The following is a 27,166-nucleotide window of genomic DNA, read 5'->3' on the forward strand; positions in this document are numbered from 1 at the left end:
CAAAGTTAACTCTCTGTCCTACCGTTTCATTCTTTTCGGTCTCAACAAAAATTTAAAAAAAAACCACAAAAATCGCAAATCGCTGCGTGGCATCAGCTCGTATAAAGTGATCTTCGATTTACGAATTCCATTAATCCCTGCATCCAGACGATGTGTAAAACAGGAGAAAAAGGTGATATTTGATGTTCGTGCGTTTTATTTCGATAAAAAGGTCAGTCTTTTCAGAATTAAAGGGAAATTAAGGGGCAGAACATAAAATAAATCCTTGATTAGCACATTTTTAACAACAAAAAGCAAAAAGCACCAACTGGTTCACATTCTTAACAACAACAAACAACAAACAGCAACAAGTTCTTAACAACAGGTCAAATAACAACTTTGTATATGTACAGATTTTTATTTTTGAACAATAGATATTTGAAAAAAAAAAGCCTCACCTGTCAGAATCAGAGTTATCGTCGTTGGTAATCCTGAACTTAACTCTTCTTCTATTCGTCGAGTTTTATGCACCGTATGAGCATTAAAGTAGTAAATATTTTAAAATTTTACTTATTTATTTTAAGTCTTTATTTAATTTTAATTTTTTTACAAATTTAATTTTATTTATTTTAATATTTTTTTTAAAGTTTTGGTCCCTAAGGGGTTACCGATCGTGGACAGAAATTTAGTGAGGATGCTAAATAGCATACGTGCCCATTTTTTACTTTAAATGAATTCTTATAGCACGAAAAGGTGTAAGGAAGAGAAAAATATGTTAGATAAGCAAACAGAAAAATCATATATTTTTGTTACATCCTTTTCTGTTTACTCCATGCATTTTGGTAGTCATCCGAGAAAAATATCTCTGTCTACGTCTGTGAATTTATAGTTGATAGGATTTGTAGAGCGGAACAATAAATTTTAAAAGCAGTTTAGATGGAATTTTTCATGCTGGACGCTTCTCTCCAGCAAGTACATGGATTGCGTTTAGGGCGTGGTTTGCAAAGAAATAGAAATATCGCAGCTCAAACGTTTGCTAACGTTTTTAGCGAAATAATAAATTTTAAAAGCAGCATTAAGTGGAATTTTTTATGCTAACAGAAAAAAAATTAGTAGGGGTTTTCCATGTTGTCATCGATGTGTTCTTGTTTATCTATCGTCTGAAGTGGTTTTTGCCGGGTGACGGGGCCTTTTGAGATGATAAATCACTGATGGATTTGATTTTTCCACGTTGTGATGGAGACGATAACGCCGAAATGTTAGTTTTTAAAAAATAAGGACGCCACTAATTTTGGCTATAGCTCAAGCAAAGCGACAAAAAGTACTAGAGATGGTCCTGACTCCCTTATTTATCAGATTCCACGATGAAGAACCAATCAGAGTTCTTTTTTTCGTTTCAAGATTTTAGCCATCTTCAGCGTCGATAGGTTATACGTCAAAATAAACATCATAATGACAGTTGTAGTGAGTGAAGTGAGCGGTTGTCGACGCCTGTACGCAGAAGTGGGGGCGGGAGGAGTCGAGAGGGGGGGACAAAACCTCGACAGGTAGAACACATAGTGGGATGAGTGAGGCAGAAATTGGTGGAGGGTGGAGGTGGGGCAGCGGTAGGGAGCGTGGCTGACTGGGAGTGCGCCAGCGGTGTGCGACCAAGTGAATCAGTCGCGGGCGGCGGAATGGTGGCCTGACCGCCACCGCCACCGCCGCTGCCGCCGCTGTCGTCGTCGTCGCCGCCGCCGCCGTCGCCGCTGCCGCCGTAAGCTCATGGAGAAAAGGCTGAAGCTGGTCGTCGTCGGTGACAGTTATGTTGGGAAAACTACGTAAGTTTTTCTACATGCATTTATTCCTTGTTTTTGAATTCGTACACTTTCTATGAACGTATATTTTCCTTGGTGAAGTATTCTTCATTTTTTTCTCGAATATTCTCGAGTATTTTCCAATAAGCCCACTGTTTTTTATTATTTTAATAGAGTATCGTCAGTTTCCCCTATGATCCTATCCCTCATTTATTTCAAAACCTCTATAATACGTCCACTTTCATCTTTTAGCAATTATTCCAGGAAAATGGAAAAGAAATGTAATTAGAAAAAGTATAAATGACTAAAAATGTAAATAATTAAGAATAAATAAGTATAAAAAGTGATTTAAGGAATATAAAGTGAATTGAGAGGCACCGTTCAGCTTTTGCCAACGCTTTTCCTCATTTTCTTTCTGGAAATTTCCACCTATTTGTTTTTTGCTAACAGTAAACTGTCGTAAACACCTAGCTCTTTTTGTCTAGGTCTTAATTTCGCTTAGTTTTTCCAAAACGCTTCACTATTACCTTATTTTTGAGAAATTCTGCTCAAAATCCCTTGTATTTATTTCTAAATAAATAAGGACTGTTTTTGATCTCTCCTTACATTATTTCTATTCGTAGCTAAACCCAGTGTTTGAAGTAAGTCTGTTCCTTGAAAAGGGTTTTCGAAATAATTCATCTTATTGTTTTCTATGCTTGCGTTCCATGTACGTTTCGAATAAATAGGTGGAAATTTTCAAAAAATAAAATTTCATTGTTTTAAATCTCTCTTCCGCAAAATCCATTAAAAAAATATTGTCACTAAGGATTTGTTCATCATCATAATAGTATTCATAGCATAGTAAATGTAATTATGTTTTTTTTTTCAAATCCAGATATTCTTCCTCAAGTAGTTTAGTTTTATTGTTATTTTTCTTCCTGCACTAATTGATTAGAAAAATTTTCCGATTGTTGTGTGGCCTTTTTCGTTCGTACGAGATGATTTTGTCGTTTGGCGTAATCGAATTCTCTGGAAATCGATTGGAAACGAAAAAAATGTTTTCCTGCTCATAACTAATAATACGCATGTCATCCTGTAATATATTATGATGATGAACAAATTTTTATTGACAATATTTTTCATGGATTTTGTGAAATAGTGATTCAAGACAGAGGAGAGAAGAGTTTTATTTTGTGATATTATTTTTTTGAAACACCACCTAGAATCGCTTAGAAAACTATGAGATAAATTATTTCGAAAAATTATTTCCAAAAAAAAAATGTGCAAAAATTCAGGAAACTATATCAAATATCAAACTAAACACTGGGAGAAGAGCAGTAATATTTGTTAGGAGTAGGGAATTTCCAACTGAAATTTTCCTTTCTCTTTTACCTTTTTTATTTTTTGATTAAGTTTTTGATTTTTTTAAAGTTTTCTTTTAAATTTTATCTTGTTATTTATTTTGTCTCCATTTCATCCATTATTTTTTTATTTTATCCTGCCTTTTTTATTTTTCAATCAAGTTTTTAATTAAAAACGTCAGGCAAATAAAGTTCCATCTAAAAACCTCGAACTTAAACTTTTTTTAAGATGCATTTATTTTTTAAAATTTTTCATCTATATTATTTTCAGGCACACTATAACAAAACATTAAGTCTTTAATTTTTTTCAAAGTTTTTTCTTTGAGAAATTCTATCTTGTATTTATTCCATATAATTTTCCGAGTGTTTCCGAGTAGTGACATCCTTGTTTTGTTTCAGGCTATTGTTTGCATACACGGAAAAGCAATTTCGTAGTGTTTACGCGACAACAGTGTTCGATAATTGGTCGATATCGGTAAATATCGAGAATCGCAGCTATACGGTGAATTTATTCGACACGGCTGGTCAAGTAGGTTTAATTTTTTCTCCCGTATTCACTGCAATCAACTGAATTTTGCATAATAATTCTGAACGGATGATACGGATGAGTCATCCTAAAAAGAACTATGTACATAATCCTAGGTGAAGTGTTGGTTACAAACCAAAAAAATATCAGGCATTCAAAGCCTAATCCTAATTTAATCTAAGAGCTTATTTCCTTCTTCGCCTGTCATTCACGAAAAAAAACTTTTTTTTTATTTCTTTTCTTTTTCTTTTTATATAAGTTTTTTTTTCTCTTTAACTTTTCACTAAAGTATCCTGGAATTGTACATAGTCCAAATAAGATAAATTATAAGCTTAGAACCGACACGTCATCTTACGAATTCATTTTGAAAAAAAAAATTGAAAGAAAGTTCATTTTGAGAATTTTGTGTGTGTGTTTTCTTTTTCAGGCATCCAAAGCCTAATCCTCTTTCTTTTTTTCTGTTTTCTTGATTTTTTCCTGATTTGTGATTAATAATTGATTTTACCGGTAACTATGATCTCTCGACATCATTTTTTTCCATCATTTCCTAATTTTCTATGGTGAACTTTTCTACTAGAAACGTTCTAGTTTCAACCACATATCCAACAACCTCGAATTTTCTGGAAAACGATAGGTATGTATTCATCTATTGCTCTCTCCATGTGCGTTCTGTGTTCCTTTTTATCATCCAGGTGTCACTGATGGAACATCCATAATTGAATAGCGTTCTTCGTTGCGAGTTCAAGGTGGTCTTTCAGGAAACAGCTCGTTTCGATTGTTTGAAAGATGATTAGGAAGAAAAAGAAAGAAAAAGATGTGGTAAAAATAATGATGTAATGGAGAAAAATTTAATTTATTTTCTTGTTTATTTATAAAAACAAAAAAAACATCCACAGGTGTGCCATAAAACAGAAACAAAGAAAGAATAGGCTCACTAGAATTTCGGGGAAACGATACCTATTTATTTATTTTATTTTGTTTTATTTTATTTTGCAAATTTGGGACTTTTTAACAGATTATGTAGTAGGTTGATAGGTCATCCTGCTGCTCCAGGTGGTCAGAAATCCTCGTGAGAGATCTTTTCTCAAACCTGAAACGCCACAGTAGGAAATTATTTTAAAAATACGGTAGGAAATTACTAAAGAATTAGTGAAAGAGCATCTCGTTCTTTTTTTTTTCGTGCTGACCACGAAGTTTTAGCAAAGATCAGCAAAGATCGTACTGCTCTGTAGTTTTATGTGATTTTATGTAAACAAATAGGATCCGTACTTTTCCAGAATATTCTGTAGTTCTCATAATAAGAAATAATAATAACAATAAAAGAATAATAATAAGATGTGCCAAATCCAAAAATCCTGAATGATCCTCTGGAACTTGCTGAAATTGTAATTTTTTTTAAAAGAAAAACTTGTTGTTTTCTCAATGGGATCGGCCAGAAATTGTTCGCTGCAGCATGCCTGAAAGGGTAAAGAGGTGCCTGCTCTTCGGGACCTACGGCAGTCCTGCTTAGAACCAGCGGGACCCATCACTTTTTCTACGTTTGAATGTACCAGACTCGAGAACCACTTGTAGATCTCATTCTAAGCTCATGCTATGGAGTTCAAATCTCACCGAGGGGGATTTTTCTACGCTCCCGCATGGAATCCTATAGGCCATAAATTTTTTGTACATGAGAAAATGTAGTGCTTTGCACTCAGTGATCCGCATGGAGCGTGAATTTGAACTCTGCGGTACGAAAATGACAATATTTTCGTATTTTTAGCTTGTAACCTATTTATTCATTGAAAATTAGCACGTTGTTGAAATTTGTCGTTCCTTGTTTCTTTTTGATCAGTCCGATCCAGAGGTGTAAACCCAGATTTTAGTCCAAATGCTGATATAATCTGATATATAACATAAATAATAATATAAATATAATAATGACAAATAGTAAACTGATAACATCTCTTTCCTCGGACCTACCCGCCATTCCAGATTCCATCGTCACTTTTCGGTTGGATCTTCTTTGTCCATCGGTTCTCCTACGTCTGCAGCACATAGGTATGGACGTCGTATGAGAACCGATGGACAAAGACGAGCCATTTTTTGGCCATTTTTTTTTGTCCAAAACTTATTTCCTTTCAATCGTCGCACTTTGATGTTATGGGCTCTTTTACTGGTAAATAAAATAGTAAATCGGTTGAAAAGAACATAAGAGGGACGATTTTTTCTGTTTATTGTTTAGTGATTGAAATTCTGTGTAAAAATACGCATTCTCCTGGAATGAAAAAAAAAAAACTGGCGCGATAAGAAACAGAAACCGATATCGATGAGGATCGGTGTTTACATAGAATTGGTCCCCATAGCTATTTTTTTTCGGCAAATTTATCTCTTCAGTTCTGCAACTAAATTTCGCTTTTGTCGATTATTTTTTAAAGCAATAAGTAGGGGTCCAGAAATGCCCTAATGCTTTATAGATATGGCGGTGTATGATTCAATATTTCCACAGAAATATTGCGCTCAAAAAACCATGAAAAAACCAAGAAAAAACATTAAAAGTCCATTAAGAACCATCCTATTCCTGGTAGAAGGTCCCATAGACTATTGATTGATCAGATGTCCTTCTTAATCTAATTTTTTATTAATTTAAACTGGTTTCCATGCATCCGTTTTTTGTATCCTTGTACTGAATCAAAAACGTCTGAACACATGCAAAAGCTATGCAGTACATTCCAGAAGAACAACGATAGGGTTCCTTAGAAATAAACCAGCCGCGGAAAGAAGGTTCTTTATCAGCTGATCGATCAATAAATATAATCAATGCTAAAGAAATTGATAGGATGACAGCTTGTTCCAGTGGCTGGTCGGTTTCCACGGCGGCAATCAATGTCTGCGCTCAACTGTGAAGATGAGTGCTTTATGTATGAGTGATAGCAGTACAGTTGGGGAGAAATTCCGAATGTCCATTTGATCTCCCTTACTTTACCGTCTTGAACAGCAGTAATATCTAGCGATTTGTTTATTTCATATTTTATTTTAGTTCATGGTAAGAAGCAAAAAAAATTCTCTTTTTCTTTTTCTCTTTCAGAAAAAATCTCTCTTTCAAAAAAAAAAGAAGAGAAAAGAGAAAAATGCTTGCACGTAATCTTACTGGTGAGGATGATTCGTTATGAAGAGAGCCTCTAAGCAACATATTTTTGATTTTCATAGCCATAAACTTTTATTATTCTTAATTTCCATCAAATCCTCTTTAATATCAAACCGCGGTGAATTTGGAAAAAGTCATACTACAGTAGTTCATGGGAATATTAGGTCAGATTTAGTTCATAGTCGTTTCTTGTCAAAAAAAATCCGAAAAAGAAAGAAGTCAAATGTCCTATCATAGCGCCATTCCGAAGCTACTATACTAGAAAATCTCATTAAATCTCCTTCCATGGATAAGCATTGCTCTACAAATTTGATTTTCCCGGAAAATTTCTCGAAAGACATTTGGTCTCCTTTGGAAATAGCTGTGTATGGACGTGTCAGGATGGATCTGCTGGATACGTTTCTGCAGAAATTCACAGCAATTTTTATTCCTTTTGAAGAATTCCATTGTGCTTCTGATAAACTGTTGATTTGAAGGTCAATATCGGATCTTGTGTAGCTTCCCTGAAATGTAAGTATGTGAGGCTTTTTCGTTTCTCTCAGTGTGTGGCACTATCCTTTAGATTTATATTTATTTATTATTATTTATCATCATTTATTATTATTTACTTATTTATTTGTTTATCATTTGATATATGTTTATGTTTATTTGTAAATTTTTAAGTATAGCACTTATAGATCCTATAGATATTTCCTTTTTTTCTCGACTACCCATGGTTTCTGATATCAACGGTGGTTGCAATTTGTTCCAAAGTGATAGGAAAAGATGGATGAAACTACAGAAATTGCCCTCCACCTGAGTTCTTTCAGAAATGGCTTTTTCTTTTAGAAAAGAAAATTCAGAAAAGATGTTAGGATGTCAAATAAAAAATTTGTGGATTGATTAATTGAAAAATTGATGGATTTTTTTTTTGATTTTGACACTGAAATTACCGAGTACATTAATTTTAATTCGTCTTATTTTGATGACGAATACATATTTCATGTAGCGCGTAATGAATTTAAAGCAGATGTTGGCAGCCAGAATTTTTCAGGATTTCGTACAAGAGACAAAAAGTTGCAAAAAATTATATCCTACGTTTTTCGCTTTTTTTTACTTCGAAATCTCCCACACCTCTTTTTCCTCGTTGAACAATTATGTCTCGTGAAACTGTCATAAAATTAAGATTATGTCATGAAATTATAGTATTATTTTCGGGTCCACATAAGTGTGTGTGTGAGACGCGTGGGTGTCAATCGATTGAACGTGAAGATCTTCAATTCTGGTACGTGAAGTGGTCCTGTTCGGCACGTTACGATTGGCACTCAGCACTTGAGCATCATCATCGTTATTACATGATGATCGTCGATGATGGTGCCGAAGAAACTCGGCTGAGGGCAGCCGGATCTTATGATGAACATAGGATTTCCGATTAGTAGTCCTCCAGAAAAAATTCGCATACGATCAGAAGAATTGTATGCAAATGTAAATCTACAGAAATATTACCCAAAAATATAATAATAATAATAAATAATAATAATACCTAATATTATAATTAATAATAGTATCTAAAATTTCAAAAAGGTTTCTCATCGTGAATATCCCCTTTATTTTCTTCTGCTTGAATTTTTAAATGAGCATTTTTGATTAATTTATAATTAATTTTTCAATTTTTTTCGAAATTTTAATTAAATTTTTTTATAATTAATAATATTACCTAATATTTAAGCAGATTTTTCATTGTGAATATCCCCGTTATTTTCTTCTGCTTGGATTTTTAAATGAGCTTAGTAGGATGTTCAAGTTACTACGTTCATATTATTTTTGTTTATGTTTATGTCATGTTTATTTTATTCTAGTTGGTGTTTATTGTTAGTTAGTTGTTTATTTTTTGTTATAAAAGCGGAGAACTTTCATGGGTACAAAGAAAAAACATTGTCAAGGAGTTTTAAATCGAACTCTTTTCCATAAGGAGAAGGAAAAGAATTGAAAAGAAAAGGAAATGAAATGAAAAAGAACTGAAAAAATGGAAATGAAATAAATTTCATGATTAAATTTATTCCATATTTCACTCACAATTTTTTTTAGGAGGACTACGCCCATTTACGATGCCTCAGTTATCCGAACACCGACGTGTTCCTGCTTTGTTTTTCAATGGTCGACTCAAAGAGTTTGGTAAGTGTAAACTGCTTTTTTATATCTAAATATTTTCTCTTTTTTCTTTTCGACTTTCTTTTTCTCCAAGTTTTCCTCTTTCTTTATCTGAAGCTGTTCCGTTAGAGGCAATAATCTTTCGAAAAAGAAGACAATTTTATCCTTTTTTTTCTGGAAGATTTCTTGCTTCGTGGGACCAGTCTGGATGTAAAAGTTCTCCCATGGTAGTCGATTCCTTGAACGAGTCCTCGAGGATTCCTTGAATAACTCTGATTGATGGATAGTTGTCTTTTTATTTTGAAATTCTACAAATACAGCGATTCACACGTACGTAACAATCATTTTTGCTCCTTTTGATTCCAAATTAATTTCTTTTTAATTTTAGCAAATTAGGGACTGTAGAAATTATGAGAAAAATTTTAAAACATGAAAATTTTTCGCAGTAATTTCCGGTAATAATCTAGTTTCCACCTCGTACGGATCGGTAATCCTATAGCTTTTTAAATATTTGAAACCCTAGCGAAATCTTCTTCATCAAAACTTGAAATCGGTCGTTTTATTAAATTTAGTTTTTCATGGTTTTTTCTGAAACATCTTTCGAGAAATGCACTAATGACGAAACTTTTATGAATATATGGAACTCTTATAAAAAAAACTATAAGGATAAGAATGGGGAGAGTTTGTAAAATTGCAAATATAAGAATTTTTCTGAGAAGCTTTTATAAAACTTTTGGTGTTTTGACTACGGTGTACGGATTTTTAAATAGGTTTCAAGGATATTTTTGATACATTCCTGTATTTATATAAGAATATTTTAATTTATAGTATTAAATTAAAATTATAATTGGAATTTATATTTATATTGTATATAAGAATATTTGTTATCGTCTTCTGAACTGATTCCCACCACGCTTTTAGGATGTTTGTCAAACAGTATGGATGCCAGAGATACGTAAATACGTCGGTGATAACGTGCCCGTGTTACTTATCGGCACAAAAGAGGACCTTCTTGATTCTGCCCAGGAACAGGATAAGGTCTCTTTTGATACGGCACGGAAGGCTGCCGCTCAGGTGGGCACGTTCGGTCCTACACTAACATCTGTGGATTTTTTCCACATGTAAAGATCCATGGCCGCAATCCACAGGTTTAGAGACATTCCACAGAAGTTAAAATTAAAAGAAAAGTTAAACTTTCCTAGTTAAGTCTAGTTAATTTAATTTAAAGTTTAACTTACTAAATCTAACTCGGTTTAGTTTTTAGTTTAAAGTGCTAAGGTTCTTGTGCCTCGTGGAACCTCAGGATTTGTCCATGTTTTTTTTGTATTACAAGCTTGATTACAAGTGCCTATACTCCAAAGTACTTAATATTAAAAAATAATAAAAAAATTAGTATTAAATACTTGCAATCAGTGGGACATAGATATAATTTTGATGGGACCTTTATTAGCTAGACGTGACTGAAGGCCTCTGAAGGCGGCGAAAAAGCATCCCCAGACGTCAAGCTGATAAAGGTCCCATCTAAAAACACGTAGGCACATTATTCCAAAAATTAGATTAAAAAATTGTTGAGTAAGGAATCTTGTGAAGGATTTGACAGCTCCGCATTTGTACTAGCTGTACAGCATCAAATGCTCATCGTTTCGTATTGTTTGTGGTCGCTTGTGAATGTCTAAGTAAACAGATTAGCAGCGTAGGCTGAGGAGCTACGTCTGGCCATCATGGGGACCAGAAAGGGGAACTATCACGAGAAGTTGCAACTTTTTTCCATTAAAGGCATCATCTCACGAATCTGAGGTGGTGCAGATTTCAGGTGGAGTATTCGTATACGGGATGGGAGACTACGGAGAGGGAGGTGATTCCGTCCATTTCTTGCTAATTGCCGTAAAAAAACGGCCCGGAAGATGCGGCGCCGCACAAGACTGGCGCGCTCCAATCCAACCTCTTATACAAAATGGTGCGCCAAAACGAATGAAGCCGTTTCTTCCGGGCCGTTTTTTACGGCAATTAGCAAGAAATGGACGGAATCACCTCCCTCTCCGTAGTCTCCCATCCCGTATACGAATACTCCACCTGAAATCTGCACCACCTCAGATTCGTGGGGTGATGCCTTTAATTTGTTTGACCTGTAGCCAAAATAGGTATTGATATTTCTTGATTAACTAATAGCTAACGTTTCGGCGTTATCACTGTTCTTCAGAGCTTGGAAATAATCCAAAGCCATAAGTGATCTATCCTCACAAACACCTCGTTACCCCAAAGAAATCATTCGAACGACAAACAAACTTGAAAGATAACACATGGGGGAGTGATTACCTCATTTGCCAAGTCCTACTAGTCCTGTACAACGTAACAGACCGCCACGTACCTCAACTACGAGTCACAGAGGTTCTTATAAGTCAATCATGATGACTGTAACGTATATAGAAGTGGACATATGTACGCACAAGTACATTATGGTGTTTGCTTTTTTTCAGTGTTTCAGTTCAGAATTCATGAAGTGAACTGCAAATATTAAAATTTTATACCTAACCAAATAACGGATGCTCAAAAACCTATTCTCATTTTTTTTTCTTGCTTTCCTCCTGAGAGATACTCGGCTCTGCAGAGAAGGACCTAAGGGGACGCAAAAAAAATCAGGTACAGATCTTAAAATGGGACTAGTTCCAATTATGGTATCGTAACGTCTACCAGGATCTATAAATGATTGCAAATTATTCACAGATAATTTGATTTCATACTTGGTTTGGTGTTCGAATCCGCTAGCACTTTCTATTCATGTATTCGTTTTGCAACGAGTCCCCCGAGACCTATCGATAAGAAAAGTTTCTTTTATTCAAAAATTCTCTTCGTGCAAACGCTGCTGTTCACGCTTTGGTCGTTGATTGTTCTTCAGACTTCACTTTTGCTCCTGTTCCCAGCATGCAGGACTTTTTTTTCAAATTATCCGAATATTCTTGCCGAACCGTAAATAGCACTAGATTTCTGAAGATCTATTTCTAAATGTCTAAATGTTGATCTAAAAATTATCAAAGATCAATAAAATAGATATTAGATTTATCAGCATAAGTAACCAAAAATCAAACTATCTTATAGAGAAAGAAATACTTCTTCACATAACGTCTTATAAACTAAACTAAATTTAAACTTTTCAGCGCCCGAGTTCAAATTTAAAAAAAAGCACCATTAGATATGCATCAACCTATTACGTTAAATACTAATAGAATTTGAAAAAAAAAACACCCGAAAATACCGTAAATTCATATCGTACCTTCCAAAACTTCCAAGTAGCACAAGGAAATAATTTTGACGTGTTCGAAAAATCGGGCTATTGCACAAAAATCACTTACAGAATGATTCAAATTTTTGTTCTAAATGTGAATCAAATAATATTTTATTCAGTTCAGTCACCTTTCATTACTTTCAGATGGGTTGCGTGAAGTTTCTTTCATGTTCCGCATTGACTCATAAAGGTCTAAAGCAAGTATTCGACGAGGCATTTCTTGCCGGTCTTGGAATCACCCTGAAGGATGGCTTCAGGAAACCATGTTGTCGTATTTTATGACGTTCGTTGAGCTGTATGAGTTCATCTACTGCTCCGCGAGTTCTTCAGCTGCTCATCAAATATACAGTATAAACTCATCGTTTATAGAGAACATTATTAGAGTATTATTATAGTAATAAAGTACGCTTTGGGCAGCTTTCATCAAATTTTTAGTCGTTGCCGAGTGCAGCGACGTTTAACGAGCTTTCTAGGCCAAACCTCATCGAATTCATTGTGATATTATTTTTTTCTTAAAGTACTTATGATTTTCATATTTTTTTTCGTGCTCATTTTTCACGATGAATGGGTATTTCTATGATTCTCTTTGGATATTATTGTTAGTGTCGCACGTGATCACGTGATGTACCTAAAGATGTTCTGTTCGATTCCATTTCGTTCCGTCATTGAATAAATTTATCGTAAAACAAACTGTCTTTGTTCGATTACGTGATTAATGCAGCACATGAATGGGAAACGAATGAATGAATGAATGAATGGAATGGGAATGTGTTTGAAATAAAGTGATATTAGCCCCGTAGGAGAAAGAAATGTCGATATTAGCCCTAGGGAAAGAGAAATCGGCTAGAAAGGGATTGGAAGCACTGTGGATTCCCTTCAGGAAACCATCCATGAATGACAGAAATAAGTGTTTGCGTACTACTAATGACTCTTTGCCATTCATAACACTCTGTGAGCTATAAGATTGTCCCACAACCATTTTCATAACCCTATCCAGACACCACTACTTAAAGGTCCCACGAATTTGAGATGGTACAGATTTCTGTTGGAATATTCGTATACAGCATAGTAGATTATGGAGAGAGGGGGTGATTCCGTCCGTTTTTTCCTAATTACCGTAGAAACGGTCTGGAAGATGCGCACGCACAGGGCTGGCGCGCTCTAATCGAACTCCTCCTAGAAAATAGTGCGCCGGATCGCTCGAAGCCGTATCGTCCGGCCCGTTTTTTACGGCAATTAGGAAGAAATGGACGGAATCACCCCCCTCTCCTTAATCTACTAAGCTTTGTAAGGAGAGGGAAGAAATTTGAGGGGATATGCATAGCATCAAAGACCTCGAACTATTTCCGGAGTTTTGATGAAGAGGAGACTGTCGAAACGTAAACCATAAATAAAGTTTCACCAAAAACTCGTCATAACAATGAAACATAAATTCTGCCTTTGTTTTATTGTAATGAGCCTTCAAAATAGAAAAAAAAGAACTCGTGATAACTTCAACGTGGATCTTCAGGAATGTGACCGCCCGCTTTCTCGCCGTTGAGAGTGCTTCGGGTGCACAAGAATTCAGTTGATTAAACTTTGTGCACGTGAGTCAGGACTCACGATCCTGGACGGTGAATGGCTTTTAAAGTGCCTTTCTCTGAAACTGGATTTTTTCAGCCATTTCCGATTCCGGATAGCGGAAATGAATGTAGATGTTCTCTTAGAGCAGCGTCAAAGCAACATGAAGCACGGTTCAGTTCCGTAAGCGGCAGCGCTCGAAGCGCCGCGATGGAGCTAGCGGTTGGAATCACAATGGGACCACCGCGAATTGCAGCGAGAATGCTGTTAGGAAAGGTCCTCACTCGATCCTAACCGCCACGCTCCACTGCACCGCTTCGGGCACAGCTTCTTACGCAATGGCACAGAGCTCCATGTCGTTCTAACCTCACTATACGTACAGTATCCATGAATAACGTTGACTTGCTATTAAGAAAATTCCAGAAATGTATAAGAAAAACTGTAAATAAACATTAGATTAAAACGATTTATTCTTCATTTCCAAGAAATTTACAGAAAAAATTGGTTTCGTTCATATATCGGGACTTGTTCATTGTTTGTTGGATCCAATAAGGTACGCAGTTGTTTGGAATGGAGCGTAAGCAGGAGGAACAGAGGGAATAACGGCAGCGGCAGCCATCGGAGCTGGTCCCATAGCGGGTGCAGCCATTACTGTAGCGGCAGGACCCATAGGTGGTGTAAGTAGTGGAGCACCGTTAGCAGTTGCTGCTGCTATAGCTGCTTCCGCGGCTATCGGAGGACTTAGCGGAGCAGCAGCAGCTACGATTGGAGCTGCTGCGTATGCTGGAGCTGCTGCGTAAGCCGGAGCTGCTGCGTAAGCTGGAGCTGCTGCAGCTACGGGAGCAGCCGCGGCCAAAGCTGGATAACCAGCAACTACAGGTGCTGGAGCTGCAGCTGCCGAATAGTATCTGTTCAGGTACGGATTCAGCGAAGAAGCAGGCCATGCAAAAAGTTGTGCCGAACATACACCAACGAAAGCAAGCAGAGCACTGCAAAAAAGAAAAACAAGCGTAAATCGGATTAGAAAACCATTTAAATAATAGTAAATAGCAATAGTATACGGTAATAGTGGAAGTATCCAGCCAATTTATCCATGAAAAACGGCTTTAAGTGAGTACTCACCAAAAAGATTTCATCTTGTTGACAAATCAGCCAGATGCAACATTGATGACCGTAATCGAAGATTTTATAGCAGGTGATGTTAGCAAATAGAATACGTAGCTGGGACTAGTTGCTACGTGCGAAACGTCTCCGCCGTCAACAAACACGCAACGGATTTCCGGAACGCGGCAAACAACGATGAAACGTAAGGAAGAAGATGTTTGAACATCGTTTTCACGCGATTCCGCGTTGACTTCAAGCCGGAAGAATTCTTTTTCAAGGCTATTTTCCTCGGAAAAAAAGCAGCGGTGTAAACGTCGGGAAATGGAGACGTGGTGATGTTCCAAGTGAATTTTCGTGTTTATCCTGAAAGAGATCAAGAATCCTTGTGATTTATAGTTCTGGTATGTGCTAATGTGCTTCGTTAAGCTGACTCCTAAAATGAGGTAGACACTAACCGATGTATTGTTGTTTGAGTTTGCCTATTGTTTCAATTCTGTAAGATGATGAGGTGCTTGAGAGGACAAATCACTGACGTTGATTTTTCTTGCTGTTAAGGAAAAGGATAAAGTTCCCGGCGTTAATCAATGTGCTTGGGATGCGCCTCCACGTTCACTTCAATCCAGAATTGTTTGAGGTCTGTAACTGGCCCACGCAATGACTTGCGGGGGCTAGCCGATGGGTCAACTCAATGTTTTTATCCTGCCAGACAAGTCTGGTACCAATTTATCGACCCCCCGGAGGGATGAAAGGCTTGGTGAGCAGTAGGGCGGATTCGAACCTCCGATCGATCGTATATATTGCGAAACCTCTCACCGACTGCGCTACACCTACCTCCTCTTACAAACGGGATAACGCCGAAACGTTAGCTGTGAATAGGGAAAATTCAATACCAATCTTGACAACAGCTGAAGCAAATCAATAAAGAAGCTAAGGAATCGAGGATTGCTTCTCTGCTGATACAGCGAAAACTTTTCTTAAAAAAAATGCTCTGGACTATCTGATCGCTAATCCTGCCTGCTATACATCGATGAAATCAAAACGGAGTAGTAAATTATTGAAGAGTTGGTGAAAATGTCGGAAGTTTCAACACTGATGTCAAAGTGATGTCATCCTTATATAAAATATGGACGAAAACGCTCACTTTTTTTCGGCCTGAAACCACGCCGGTTTTTGAAGTGAGGAGGAGTAAAAAATGGTTGAAATTTAAAAATTTTAGACTGACTGGAACGATAGACACAAGTACGATGACAAATGAGCGTCTAAGTCATGGACGACTTCCAGAAATATGCTGATGAATGAAAGAAAAACATATGTAGTTTTCAGCGATACTAATGAAATTCAGCTTTTACGAGCCAACCAGATTGATTCGTTGTAGATTATTGATATTGCTTCATTATCGATTATTGATATGGAGGAATAAAGAGAATAAGGAGTAAGGAATCGTAAGACAGAAGAATAGAGGTAAAAAGGAAACTCCAGCGGATATCAAATAGAATATAAAAGAGAGATTTTCCATTATTTTCCTTAAAAGCGCAAAAATTTACCAATGCACACCTAATTTGATCCTTACTATAGAATTTTCGCATCAATAGTTTAGTGAAAACACGATCTATCAATCATCTCGGAATAGATCTCCTAGGAAGTGTTACAAAAGTGCTCTTTTACATAAATCAGTAAAGATTACATAATAGTTGATAATCGAATTATTTTTGAAAGCAAGTTTATGTTCGAAAGAAAAAAAAAACCCAACATTTATTCCGTTGAGGAATAATTGTTAAACGTTTTCGTTGAAAAATTAAAATACATACAATATTAAAAATTATTCGTAGAAAATTATATCTGGTTTGATAGAAAATTTTTCATTCTAAAAGAGTGTAGAGTCCTGAGGTGAGTGTAAAATTGTAAAAAAAAAAACTGTGTACAAAATTTACCATAGCAATAGTTTTCTCTTCAGCAGATCATGAAATATAGAGCGTATGGATGGCGCTGTTGTTTCGGGAATGATAAATAAAGAATCAGGAAGGAATAAATCGGAGGCGAAGAAATTGAAACTCAGCAGATAACAGCGTTCTTGTAAAGGAACGCGCTTATTTTATTTATTTTATTTCTCACTCATTCAGCCTCATTCACTTTTTTACAAGTATAGATTGTTGTTTGCTTTCTTTAAAAACTTTTTTTTAACTTTGTTAATTTTTTTCTGGAACTTAACTAAACATCATACGGTAATGGACTCAGTTCCTCCCTCCCTGCATCTATTCAGTTATAACGAATAAGCCATAAGTGCATTGTTCAACCTTAATACTAATAATAAGTATTAATAATAAAATAATAATGATATTAATAAGTGATATTAATAATAATAAAATAATAAAATGGTAATTAAATCATGACAATAAAGTAACTGATAAATGAGTAATTTTCTAATAAAAAATAAGAATATTTAATTTAAAAATGCTCTTCGGTCCATGAGATAGTTTTGTGTTGGTTTTTTTAAAGAATTTTATTGACATTTGTCTTTGAAAAAAAAACAACCAAGATTAGTGTCAAGTGTACAAAACGAAGCTTTCTCGGTACCATTTATTTATTTTTCTAACCTTTGATCAAAGCGATAAGGTTACTAAAGCTGCTCGTAAAATTTCTGCAGCTTATCCAGGGAATCAAGCGAAATACGAAAACTTGAATAGAACAATCGAATTAATGTGAGTGAGGTGAACATAGAAACAAACAAAAAAGAATAAAGAAAACAAATGAAGAAAAAATAAAGGAAAGGAAATAGAAGGCATCGAAAAAATCCATTGACCGATGAGAAGTTGCTGTGGAGGCGACGGGCGGTGCAACATAGGAGATCATAGTATTGATCAATTCGTTTTCGTTTGATCAATTTATAGGAGGAGGGAAGTATTTCCAAGCAGTCCCTCTCTTCCACGTATTCTCGATATCAAAAACATATCCCTGGCACGAATCCAAGCATGAACATTTGTCTCGTCCCGATTAAACGCAAAACAAACAAACAAACAAACAAACAGAGTCAATCAACCGAGTCAAGAATGTTTTGTTTGTGACCACTTGATACTTCATTCAATTGAACAGAAACAAAATAAGAATCAATGAAAAAAATAATAATCAACTTCTTAAAAATCAAAACATAACAGTCGCGTAGAGTTAGAAATTCTCTGTTGAACGATATAAATTTCTTCCAATATTTTTTATTTGCAGACTCGTTAAATTCAGTTTGTTAGGAATATTTTGCTTACATAGTCACACTTTGCACATTTTCAACAATGTTCAAACTTTAAAAATAGAAATAAAGAGAAATAATAGGATAGAAATGAAGAGAAAAAGAAACAAACAATGAAGAAAAGCTAATATGAGAAACTGTTAGAAGATTTAAAATAAATAAATAAATAATAAATAAAGGATTTAAAAGATCTAGTAAACGATGAGAAAACGTTGCTCTGGTAACGACTGGATGGTGGAACAAATGAGATCATATTGTTGATCAATTTGTTTACCGATAGTTACACTTACAAACATTTTTCAAAATTTAATCGGCGCAGTTACCCACATTTTCGACTAGGCCTTTGGCCCTCAAACAGAGTTTGGCCCAAATTTCTTGATCCACACTGCAAGAGGAGCTCGTACAAAATCCAAATCCATTATCCAGGGGTCCATGACCTGCGGGACTCGGGGTCTCGCGTGAGCTTCCCTATCGACGTCGAGTGACCCGGATACCTCAGGACAATAATGTCCAGCAGTTAACTAAACGGAGTGTTATTCCACCAAAGATTCCATATTTCCTCTAGGCACATGGAATTCCATTTGACTTATTTGTGTTGGGTTTTGGTAGTGTCCTAGATGAGATCGCCTTCCTTTAAAATCTGGATAACTTTACTTTTACTAAATCGTCCCTTGCTTAGTGTTCGCGTGACTTATCCCTGCTTATTCTCATTCTACTCTTTTCTCCTTGCTGGATTTTCTATTGTTTATTTGTAATCATTCCTTGCCTCTTACTCTGGGCACCCCTTTGACCTTAATAAATAAATAAATAAATAAATAAATAAATAATTAAATAAATAAATAATTTATGCCATATAACTGTGCAAGCTCGTAAGTTCCTAGAACGTATACTCGAACGCCTGCAGGGATACGGTACAAACAGGTAGCCGTCAGTCTCGGCACGGACAATATGAGTAGGATGAAAAATAAAGTGCTACCATTAACTCTTCTAGGATCCGATCATGGATTCTAATCCTTGGACTCAGAATCGTTTGAGGCCTATGGATGCCTGCCAACAGCCTACATATATAATATTTTTGTAATTTGCAGACCCAAGCCATGTACCGAGGAAGTGTACCCATTTTCCGAGTCAAGTTCGATATCAAGCTATCGATGGCTGAAAGACTTGGTTCGCCTAGATCGGTTTCGAACCAACGATCGATGGTGCAGTCGCAGCGGAACCTCTTACCGACTAGGCCATACCTGCCCAGTGGCTCTAGTACCGATCTAAAATTGGGCAATGAATCACACGTTTCTAATAGATCTCAATGAAGGGTTTTGTACATTAAGAAGTAGTTTAATAGATTTTAAGAGTAGTAAAGTATTTAAAGTGTTTTTTTAAATTATTTAAGTATTTTATTCAAGTATCTTAAGAGTTGTTCTACACAATAAAGCCATTGAAAGTGAATTTAATGGCCAGTAAGGGAGCAAACCTTTGTAGTGGAATCTACGAAATTTCCGCTGGATTAAAGCCAAATTCCGAATGAAGTGTAATTCCATGGAAGATCCGTATTGAATTTAGGAGTAAAGCGGTGGGAAATCATCATATGATGATTCCGCTCTCCGTCTTTGGTGGTAAAACTCCGTTTAGTTACGGCAAACTGCTGGACATTGTCGTCCTAAGGTATCCGGATCACTCGACGTCGATAGGGAAGTTTACGCGAGACCCCAACCCTCGCAGATCATGGACCTCTGGCTAATGGATGTGGATTCTGTACGAGCCCCTTTCTTGCTGTGTGGATCAAGAAAGTTTGGGTGAACTCTGTTCAAGGATGAGAGACTGCGTCAGGCGAAAGCATCAACTTGACGATTAAGTTTAAAAAAATATTTGTAAACTTCGGTAAACAAATTGATCAACAACGTGATCCCCTTCGTTCCACCACCCAATCGTTACCACAGCAACTTTTTCTCACCGTTCAATAAATCGTTTAAGTCGTTTACTTATTATTTGTTTATTTATTTTAAATCTTTTGACAAAGTCTCATATTAGCTTTTCTTCATATTGTTTGTTTCTTTTTCTCTTCATTTCTATCCTATTGTTTCTCTTTATTTTTATTTTTAAAGTTTGAACATTGTTGAAACTGTGCAAAGTGTGATTATTTAAGCAAAATACTCCTAATAACCTGAATATTACGAGTCTGCAATTAAAAAATATTAGCAGAAATTTATATCGTTCAACAGAGAATTTCTAACTCTACGCGACTGTTTTGTTTTGATTTTTAAGAAGTTGATTATTATTTTTTTCATTGATTCTTATTTTGTTTCTGTTCAATTGAATTAAATATCAAGTGGTCACAAAACAAAACATTTTTGACTCTATTTTTGTTTGTTGGTTTGTTTGTTTGTTTGTTTTGCGTTTAATCGAGATGGGAGAACCGTTCATGCTTGGATTCGTGCCAGGGATATGTTTTTGATATTGAGAATACGTGGAAAAGAGGGAATATTTGAAAATACTTTCCTCCTCCAATAAATTGATCAAACGGAAACAAATTGATCAATATCTGTGATCTCCTTTGTTGCACCGCCCGTCGCCTCCACAGCAACTTCTTCTCATCGGCCAATAGATTTTTCTCGATCTCGATGCATCCTATTTCCTTTTCTTTATTTATTTTTTCATTTGTTTTCTTTATTCTTTTTTGTTTGTTTTTATGTTCACCTCACTACCTTATTTCGATGGGAAGCGAAGCTTAGAACTCGTTGCAATTCGCGTCTTAAGCAAATGGTCTAATTCTTATGAAATCCCCAAAAATAAATAAATAAAAAAACAAGATGTCTTGAGTTTTTAGTGTATTTTATGAGATCTAAAAATAAACAGAATTATTTCAATTCGCTCTTAATATTACATCATTTATTTAAGTATAACAAATGCTTTTTGGAGTGCAGGGGAGGTCTATCTGGGTTCACGAAAAAAAAAACTGCAGTGTGTTTTCTTAATTCTTTTCATCTGATTCGTATGAATTCGTCGAATTTTCATTGGACCTCATAAAATGTACAGAAAAAAAAATAACTTGAAAAGTTTGAAGATTTCAACATTGCAAACTGCAAACGAAAAGCAAAAGCAGACTGCAGAAAAAGGTGAAAATATGTGCTCGGAGAACTAAGGAGAAAAGATTTGAGTCCATACTATCGTATTTCGCGTGGTTATTCTAACTTGGATTTTTTTCCAGAATTATAAATTTTCGGGGATCAGATGAATCCTTCCATAAGAATCAGATGAACAGAATTAAGAAAACACACTGCAGTTTTTTTTTTTCGTGAACCCACACAGAATTCCCCTGCACTCCAGAAAAGCATTTTGTTTTTTTTTATTAATTTTTTTTTCGGGATTTTATGAGAATTACACCTTTTTCCCAAGACGCAAACTGCAGCGAGTTCGTAGTGTGAATGTAATTAAGCTTCGCTTGCTATCAATATAAAATATTTCGCATTCAAATGTAGGAAAGTTTAGGATTATTACTACGCTTATATTATACAAATTATTTTAATTAATAAATAAATATAAATAAAGTATAAATAAATATAAATATAACAAATAAATAATGAATAATACAAGTATAATATAAAGTAATAAATAATAATAAATAAAATAAATATAATAATAAATAATATAATTATGAATTAATATGTATTTTTACATAACATATTTGCATAATTTTTTATATGTTTATATTATATCTATTATTATGCATTTTTGGTAGATCCATGGCGAAGCTACATAACTCACGGCGACCAGGGTGGGACAACATGGGACATCATATAAGAAAGTCTGGGAAAATAGGTTCTGCTCTTCTTTTGTGAAGTGAAGCCACATTTAAGTGAGCCAGTGGATAAACTGATAAGGCTGGTGTATACTGTATTGATATGTAAAATCAAAGAAAAAATACTGATAGATTTTACGGAATTTTACGGATTTTAGGAAAAATGGAGTAGTTTACAATGTAATAAAAATAGTTGTTATTTTTGTTGATTTTATTCTTTATATTTTCTAATAATATATAATTTATTATTTATCCTCTGCCTTTTTACTACGCATTTACTTTGTATTTATTTACTTGTATTATTTATTTTATTTATTTGTTTCTTACTAGCCCCTCCCACATCTTTTTTGGCACACCTTTGAGTGTAATAAATAAATAAATAAATATAACATGTGGCCGCCTTTACCCCTTCCAAAAATCACGTGGTCGGCTTGGTCGGAAGAGCATGGGCAAGTATGTGTTTGTTTGTTTATCTGTTTGTGTTTGTATAGCTGACCATTCGACGCCGTTTCCTCTTCCGAAATTTTCTCGCCTTCAAGCCGGTTCTTCAAATGGTGAACTGCTTTCGTCAGGCAGCGAGCAGGAGAGCCGACGAGTGCAAACAACGCGAGCGTGTTGCAAAGTTCCCCCCTCTTCGTTGTTCGGCAGTTCCAGTTAGTTGCAGGAAGTTTCACAGCTGTGGATCACAGATCAACGAAAATCTAAGAGTTCTGTTTCGAATATGAAGTCTCTGTCTCTGGAGAAGAGATGTTAACGGATTAAAGGAGAAATTTATATGGAATGTTAAAAAAATATGTTGTGAACTTGTAAAAAAGTGGAAAAAAATACAGTTGTTGTTACAGTTGCCAACTGTAATATTTAATTTTTTATGATTGCATCGATTTTCATGATTTTTTAAGATGATTTTTATTAATGACGTAAAACTATGTTTTACTTCATTAATAAAAAGGTTTTCAACCGATTATTCTGCTTCTTCCAACCACTGTCAACCAGGTCATCCGGGAACTTTCTCATATTTTGCTTGTCGTTGCGTTCATACACGCCGCAAAACTGTACTTATTATATATTTATTAAATAACAATAATAACAACAATATTAATATGGACTGTATTTTGAGCACAAACTAGGAAAATACATATTTATTTAGGCAGATAATTCCGCTTTCAAACTTTTTACTACAATTTCTGTCCGTCTTCGTCTTCTTCTTTAAAATCAGCTATCGACATTCAAGAAAAATCATTTGTTCATCAATCAAAAAAAAAACCCACTAAAACAAGGGTGACTGCCGCTGAAACTAGGCGAAAAATTATTTTTGATTCATAATTCATACCGTAATGTATATTTGTGTTATCTGTTTCTTGTATACTCCATTCATACACACATACGGATGACCATGTAATGAATAAATAAATAAATAAATAAGAGCACTAGACTAATAAACAAAATTATCCGAATAATCCAACCATTACTATAAAGGATAAGAACGACTTATTTCTATGAAAAGGATTGGAGGTGGGGTGAATGTGATGATTCCTGACAGGTTGGTTTCGTATTTATCCTACGAAAAACTTTTTGTGATTATCTACGATACGGTAATTTCCCTTTGATCTGTACTTGCTCCACAAATTTTTCTGCAGCTCTTAGAAGTTGGCTGCTTTTTTTTTTAAGCGGTAACCAAGAATACCATTTGAGATAAAGTTTCCAGGACTGTGTTGACGTAAGAAATGAGAGCGTATTTGATACGATGAGATATGTTGTTTGCTTTTATAACCAGCCGTTATGCAATAAACAAATGCGAGAGTGTGATGCTGAGCAAACGAAACGATGATGCCGTGTAAATGAATGGACGAGGATCTGAGTGTGAGTTGAATCGAGTGACACCCTCGCATTTGTTTATACTACGTTACAGTACATCTCCGACTCATTGTTTAGTATTTTTGGGAATTTTCCTGGATACTGTACTCTACCATAACAGAGACAGGTTCAGAACGGTTTTTTTTGAGTGTAAATATATAAATATATCATAAATATAATAAATATAAACTCCGACCGAAGATTCGAAGATTGTGCTTTTATCTTTCCTAGTTGCTAGCGGAAAAGAAATATAAAGGAAAAATATGTTACAAATGAGAGAAGCGTAGTTCCTTGGAATTCTTTTTTTTTTTTGAGGAAAAATTTTTGATGTCAGCTGATATGATATAATTGTAGTGGAATGTCGAATTAGGTCAGGATCCTAAGAGGGTTTCTTTACTTACTTGTTAGAATATAAGTTTAGATTAAAATTCGATTTTAAATTCGATTTTTTTAAATAAGAGTTTTATACTTAAATTGTTACAATAGACGAAACCAAAAATCTACTGTAGAATTTCTCGAGCTTCTCCTCCTTCTTCCTTCGCTTCCTCACCCTCCCCTCCTCCCTCATATACTGACCCTCTTATATACGCCTAGATCGAGCCAATGATAGAACGCGAACCAATATGAAAGCAAATTATACAAGAGATAACACTACAAAAAATAATCTTAAAAAACCAATTCTTGCATTATTGATCGATTTATCGGCAATTGTACAATTGAACACGTTGTAAAGGAAAGGGAATTATAAACTGAGGAGCACCACTGAAATTTAAACTGATATTTTCAGGGAAATCTGGATTAGTAGTTTTTCTACTATCAGTTTATTTGACTCAGCAGATACGATAAGTTATTGTTAAAATTATTTCAATTAAATTATTTCAGAATTATTTCAATTATTTATCATTTACGCAGTAGTGTTTTGGTTTTTTTTTCACATCGAGTATTGTTTTTAAGTAGAGTTTATAGTTAGTTTAGTAGTTTAAGTAGAGTTTATAGTTAGTTTTAGTTTAGTTTTTGTAGAAAGTTTATACGTTTCCAGTGGATATCCGAATGTTTCCAGAAAATAAATTTTTCTGTCATTTTGTCATGATTCACTAAGAGCCAAGAAACTTTTCTGAGTTCACGAACTCAACAGAGGTCCAGAAAACTTTGAGTTCGCGATGGAAAACGCAAAAATACAATGAACATTGCATTAAAATGGCGTAATTACTCAGATTTTTCAGGATGTGAACTTACATACGTGAGAAGAGCTCAGAAAACTTCAGGTCCTTCAGGAAAAAACACACAAAACACAGTAAACTTCGTATTCGAACGGTGCAATCACTCGGATCAACGCGATCGAAGCAGGTTTTCATGTCCGGAAATTGTATCCAATGTTTCCCGTAATCTCTTCCGGGATGCTCGTTCGGCTCGTTCGAACCTACGGGGCGTTAGAAGCATCCGCCCATACCGGTCTTCCCGGTGAGCTCGCGACTGACTTAAAAGAGCTGCTCGATGACACAGTCGGCATACCGACGACCATCCAAATTCGAATGGCTTCAGTGTTCACCTGGTTGGTAACATTTTTTATACCTCTGAGAGCTTAATTTTAATTTTTTTTACTTTTAGTTTTGTGTTTAAATATAAATTCATATGAAAATAAAATGATATTTACTCATAATTGTGAGAAAATAGAAACATTTCCGTGGAGAAGAATTTGAAAACAATGCAAAAAAAAAAACAAAACAACGAAAAAATGATGCGAATGACAAATTCATTCCTTTTAGGAGTGCTTTTATCAACTTTTTTTTTTTAAATGAACTTTTTTTAAGTGACAAAGAAAGAATAAAAAAGTGAAAACATGATGAGAATGACGAATTCATTTTTTTAGGATTGTTTTTTTAAAATAAACCTTTTCTTTTTATGAAATAACTGCTAATCCCGTTTATACTATTTCTTCCAGCATTCTACTCTCTGTTCTTACCGTATCCCAAGCTCAAGTGGCAGTGAATGGACCGTTCTTCGGCCGATACTACGCAGCTGCGAAGCCAATGCTCACTCCCGGATTCGCTCAAGTTGGAGTCCCCATGGTAGCCGCAGCTCCTGCTCCCGTCTTCTCCGCTCCGGTTCCAGCTCCTGCCCCAGTGCTTGCTGCTCCAGTCGCTGCACCAGTTTACAGCGCTCCCGTTATGGCTGCACCAGTTCGACCCGTCTTTGCCGCTCCAGCTGTTGCTCCAGTAGCTATGGCTGCACCAGTAGCTCGACCATTTGTTGCTGCTGCGCCCCCGGCCATAATGGCATCACCAGCTCTTGCTCCTGTTCCTTCCGTTGCTGTTCCACCTCCGGCACCAGTTATGGCTGCTCCGGCTTACGCTCCGGCACCAGTCATGGCTGCTCCAGCCTACGCTCCAGCTCCAGTCATGGCTGCTCCAGCTTACGCTCCAGCTCCAGTTGTAGCAGCAGCACCGTTTGCAGCTCCTGTCATTCCTGCTTATGCACCTTTCATTCGCACTCCTTACTTCATTGGAAGTAATAAGTCTAAGAATTAACTTATCTGGCCATACAGTGATTGTCTGTACATTTGATTCGAAGTTAATAAATGCTCAGCTCTGAGACATCGCTTAAAAAATGTGCTGAAAAAAATTCAAATTTATGAGTACGGATAGGGAGAAAAATTCGGGCTCTTGTATGAAAAAATTGTTAATTGGTGGTGTTTTATACAACAGCTTAACTAAAAATTTGACAGCACCGATAGAAAATTACTGAAAAAAAAATAAAAATAAAACTACTCCTCAAGATTTTAGAGTGGAAACTAGAGATAATCTGTCGCAGCGGACAAGAATTGTCAAAGTCCCTGCCCACGTCCACGCCTCGAAACTCCCGAAGTTAAGATGGCCCTTCACTCTTCTAAGGTCAAAAAGTGGATAAAAAAAGTTGTCTGGAACAGGTAGAATTAATGATCGAATTTATCAATCCCGAAAAGATAAAAAATTAGGTTGGCACCAGAGCGGTTTCGAGCCACCGATCGTACATTTGCAGCCAAGCCTAGTTCCAAATGCCCTACACTCGCTCACCGGGATCATTCCGGTTCATAAACATCCGAAGTTCTGAATCAAAGCGAATACATTTCTCATCCTAAAATGGATGATATCCTTTTCTAGGACGGGTTTCTCAAAAGAGATTTAAGGAACACTTGGAAATTTCTGGAGATTTTTCAAATATCTAGATGTTCATATGTGGTCAAAAGGTAGCTTTATCAAATTATCGAGCTCTCATGTAATCAGTCCAGGGAACAGCATTTAAATGGTAATTGGTAAATTAATGATAATTTCTTTTGATCGCTTACGAAAATTAAGGTAATGGGCAATAAAGATAGAAGGAGCGACGAGGAGCAGAGTTAGGGTTAAAGGGCTCACCACCTTTGTATTCAAATTTGAAATCAACTAGAATA

The 27,166-nt window shown here is 35.6% G+C and overlaps 3 protein-coding genes across 4 annotated transcripts; 2 read left to right on the forward strand and 1 right to left on the reverse strand.

Annotated features, from left to right (window-relative positions):
* Positions 1–1,743: 1,743 nt before the first annotated feature.
* Positions 1,744–12,466, forward strand: RB195_012725 (uncharacterized protein; the record flags this gene model as incomplete). The annotated part of the gene is made up of 5 exons (XM_064202231.1): positions 1,744–1,799; positions 3,518–3,647; positions 8,839–8,925; positions 9,823–9,975; positions 12,329–12,466. The coding sequence occupies 5 exons, from the start codon at positions 1,744–1,746 to the stop codon at positions 12,464–12,466; spliced, it is 564 nt and encodes a 187-aa protein (XP_064058112.1).
* A 1,807-nt stretch (positions 12,467–14,273) lies between these two features.
* RB195_012726 (uncharacterized protein) lies at positions 14,274–14,880 on the reverse strand (the record flags this gene model as incomplete). Its single annotated transcript, XM_064202232.1, has 2 exons — positions 14,274–14,733; positions 14,867–14,880. 2 exons carry the CDS (start codon positions 14,878–14,880, stop codon positions 14,274–14,276), a joined length of 474 nt encoding a protein of 157 aa, XP_064058113.1.
* A 10,229-nt stretch (positions 14,881–25,109) lies between these two features.
* On the forward strand, positions 25,110–26,264 carry RB195_012727 (uncharacterized protein; the record flags this gene model as incomplete). Of its 2 annotated transcripts, none has more annotated exons than XM_064202233.1 (2): positions 25,110–25,288; positions 25,679–26,264. In XM_064202233.1, 2 exons carry the CDS (start codon positions 25,110–25,112, stop codon positions 26,262–26,264), a joined length of 765 nt encoding a protein of 254 aa, XP_064058114.1. The 2 variants fall into 2 exon arrangements, with proteins under 2 accessions (XP_064058114.1, XP_064058115.1); XM_064202234.1 differs by having other exon boundaries at positions 25,134–25,288.
* Positions 26,265–27,166: the final 902 nt, after the last annotated feature.

This window comes from Necator americanus, chromosome V, assembly GCF_031761385.1.
Source record: "Necator americanus strain Aroian chromosome V, whole genome shotgun sequence".
In the NCBI taxonomy this organism is placed as follows: domain Eukaryota; kingdom Metazoa; phylum Nematoda; class Chromadorea; order Rhabditida; family Ancylostomatidae; genus Necator; species Necator americanus.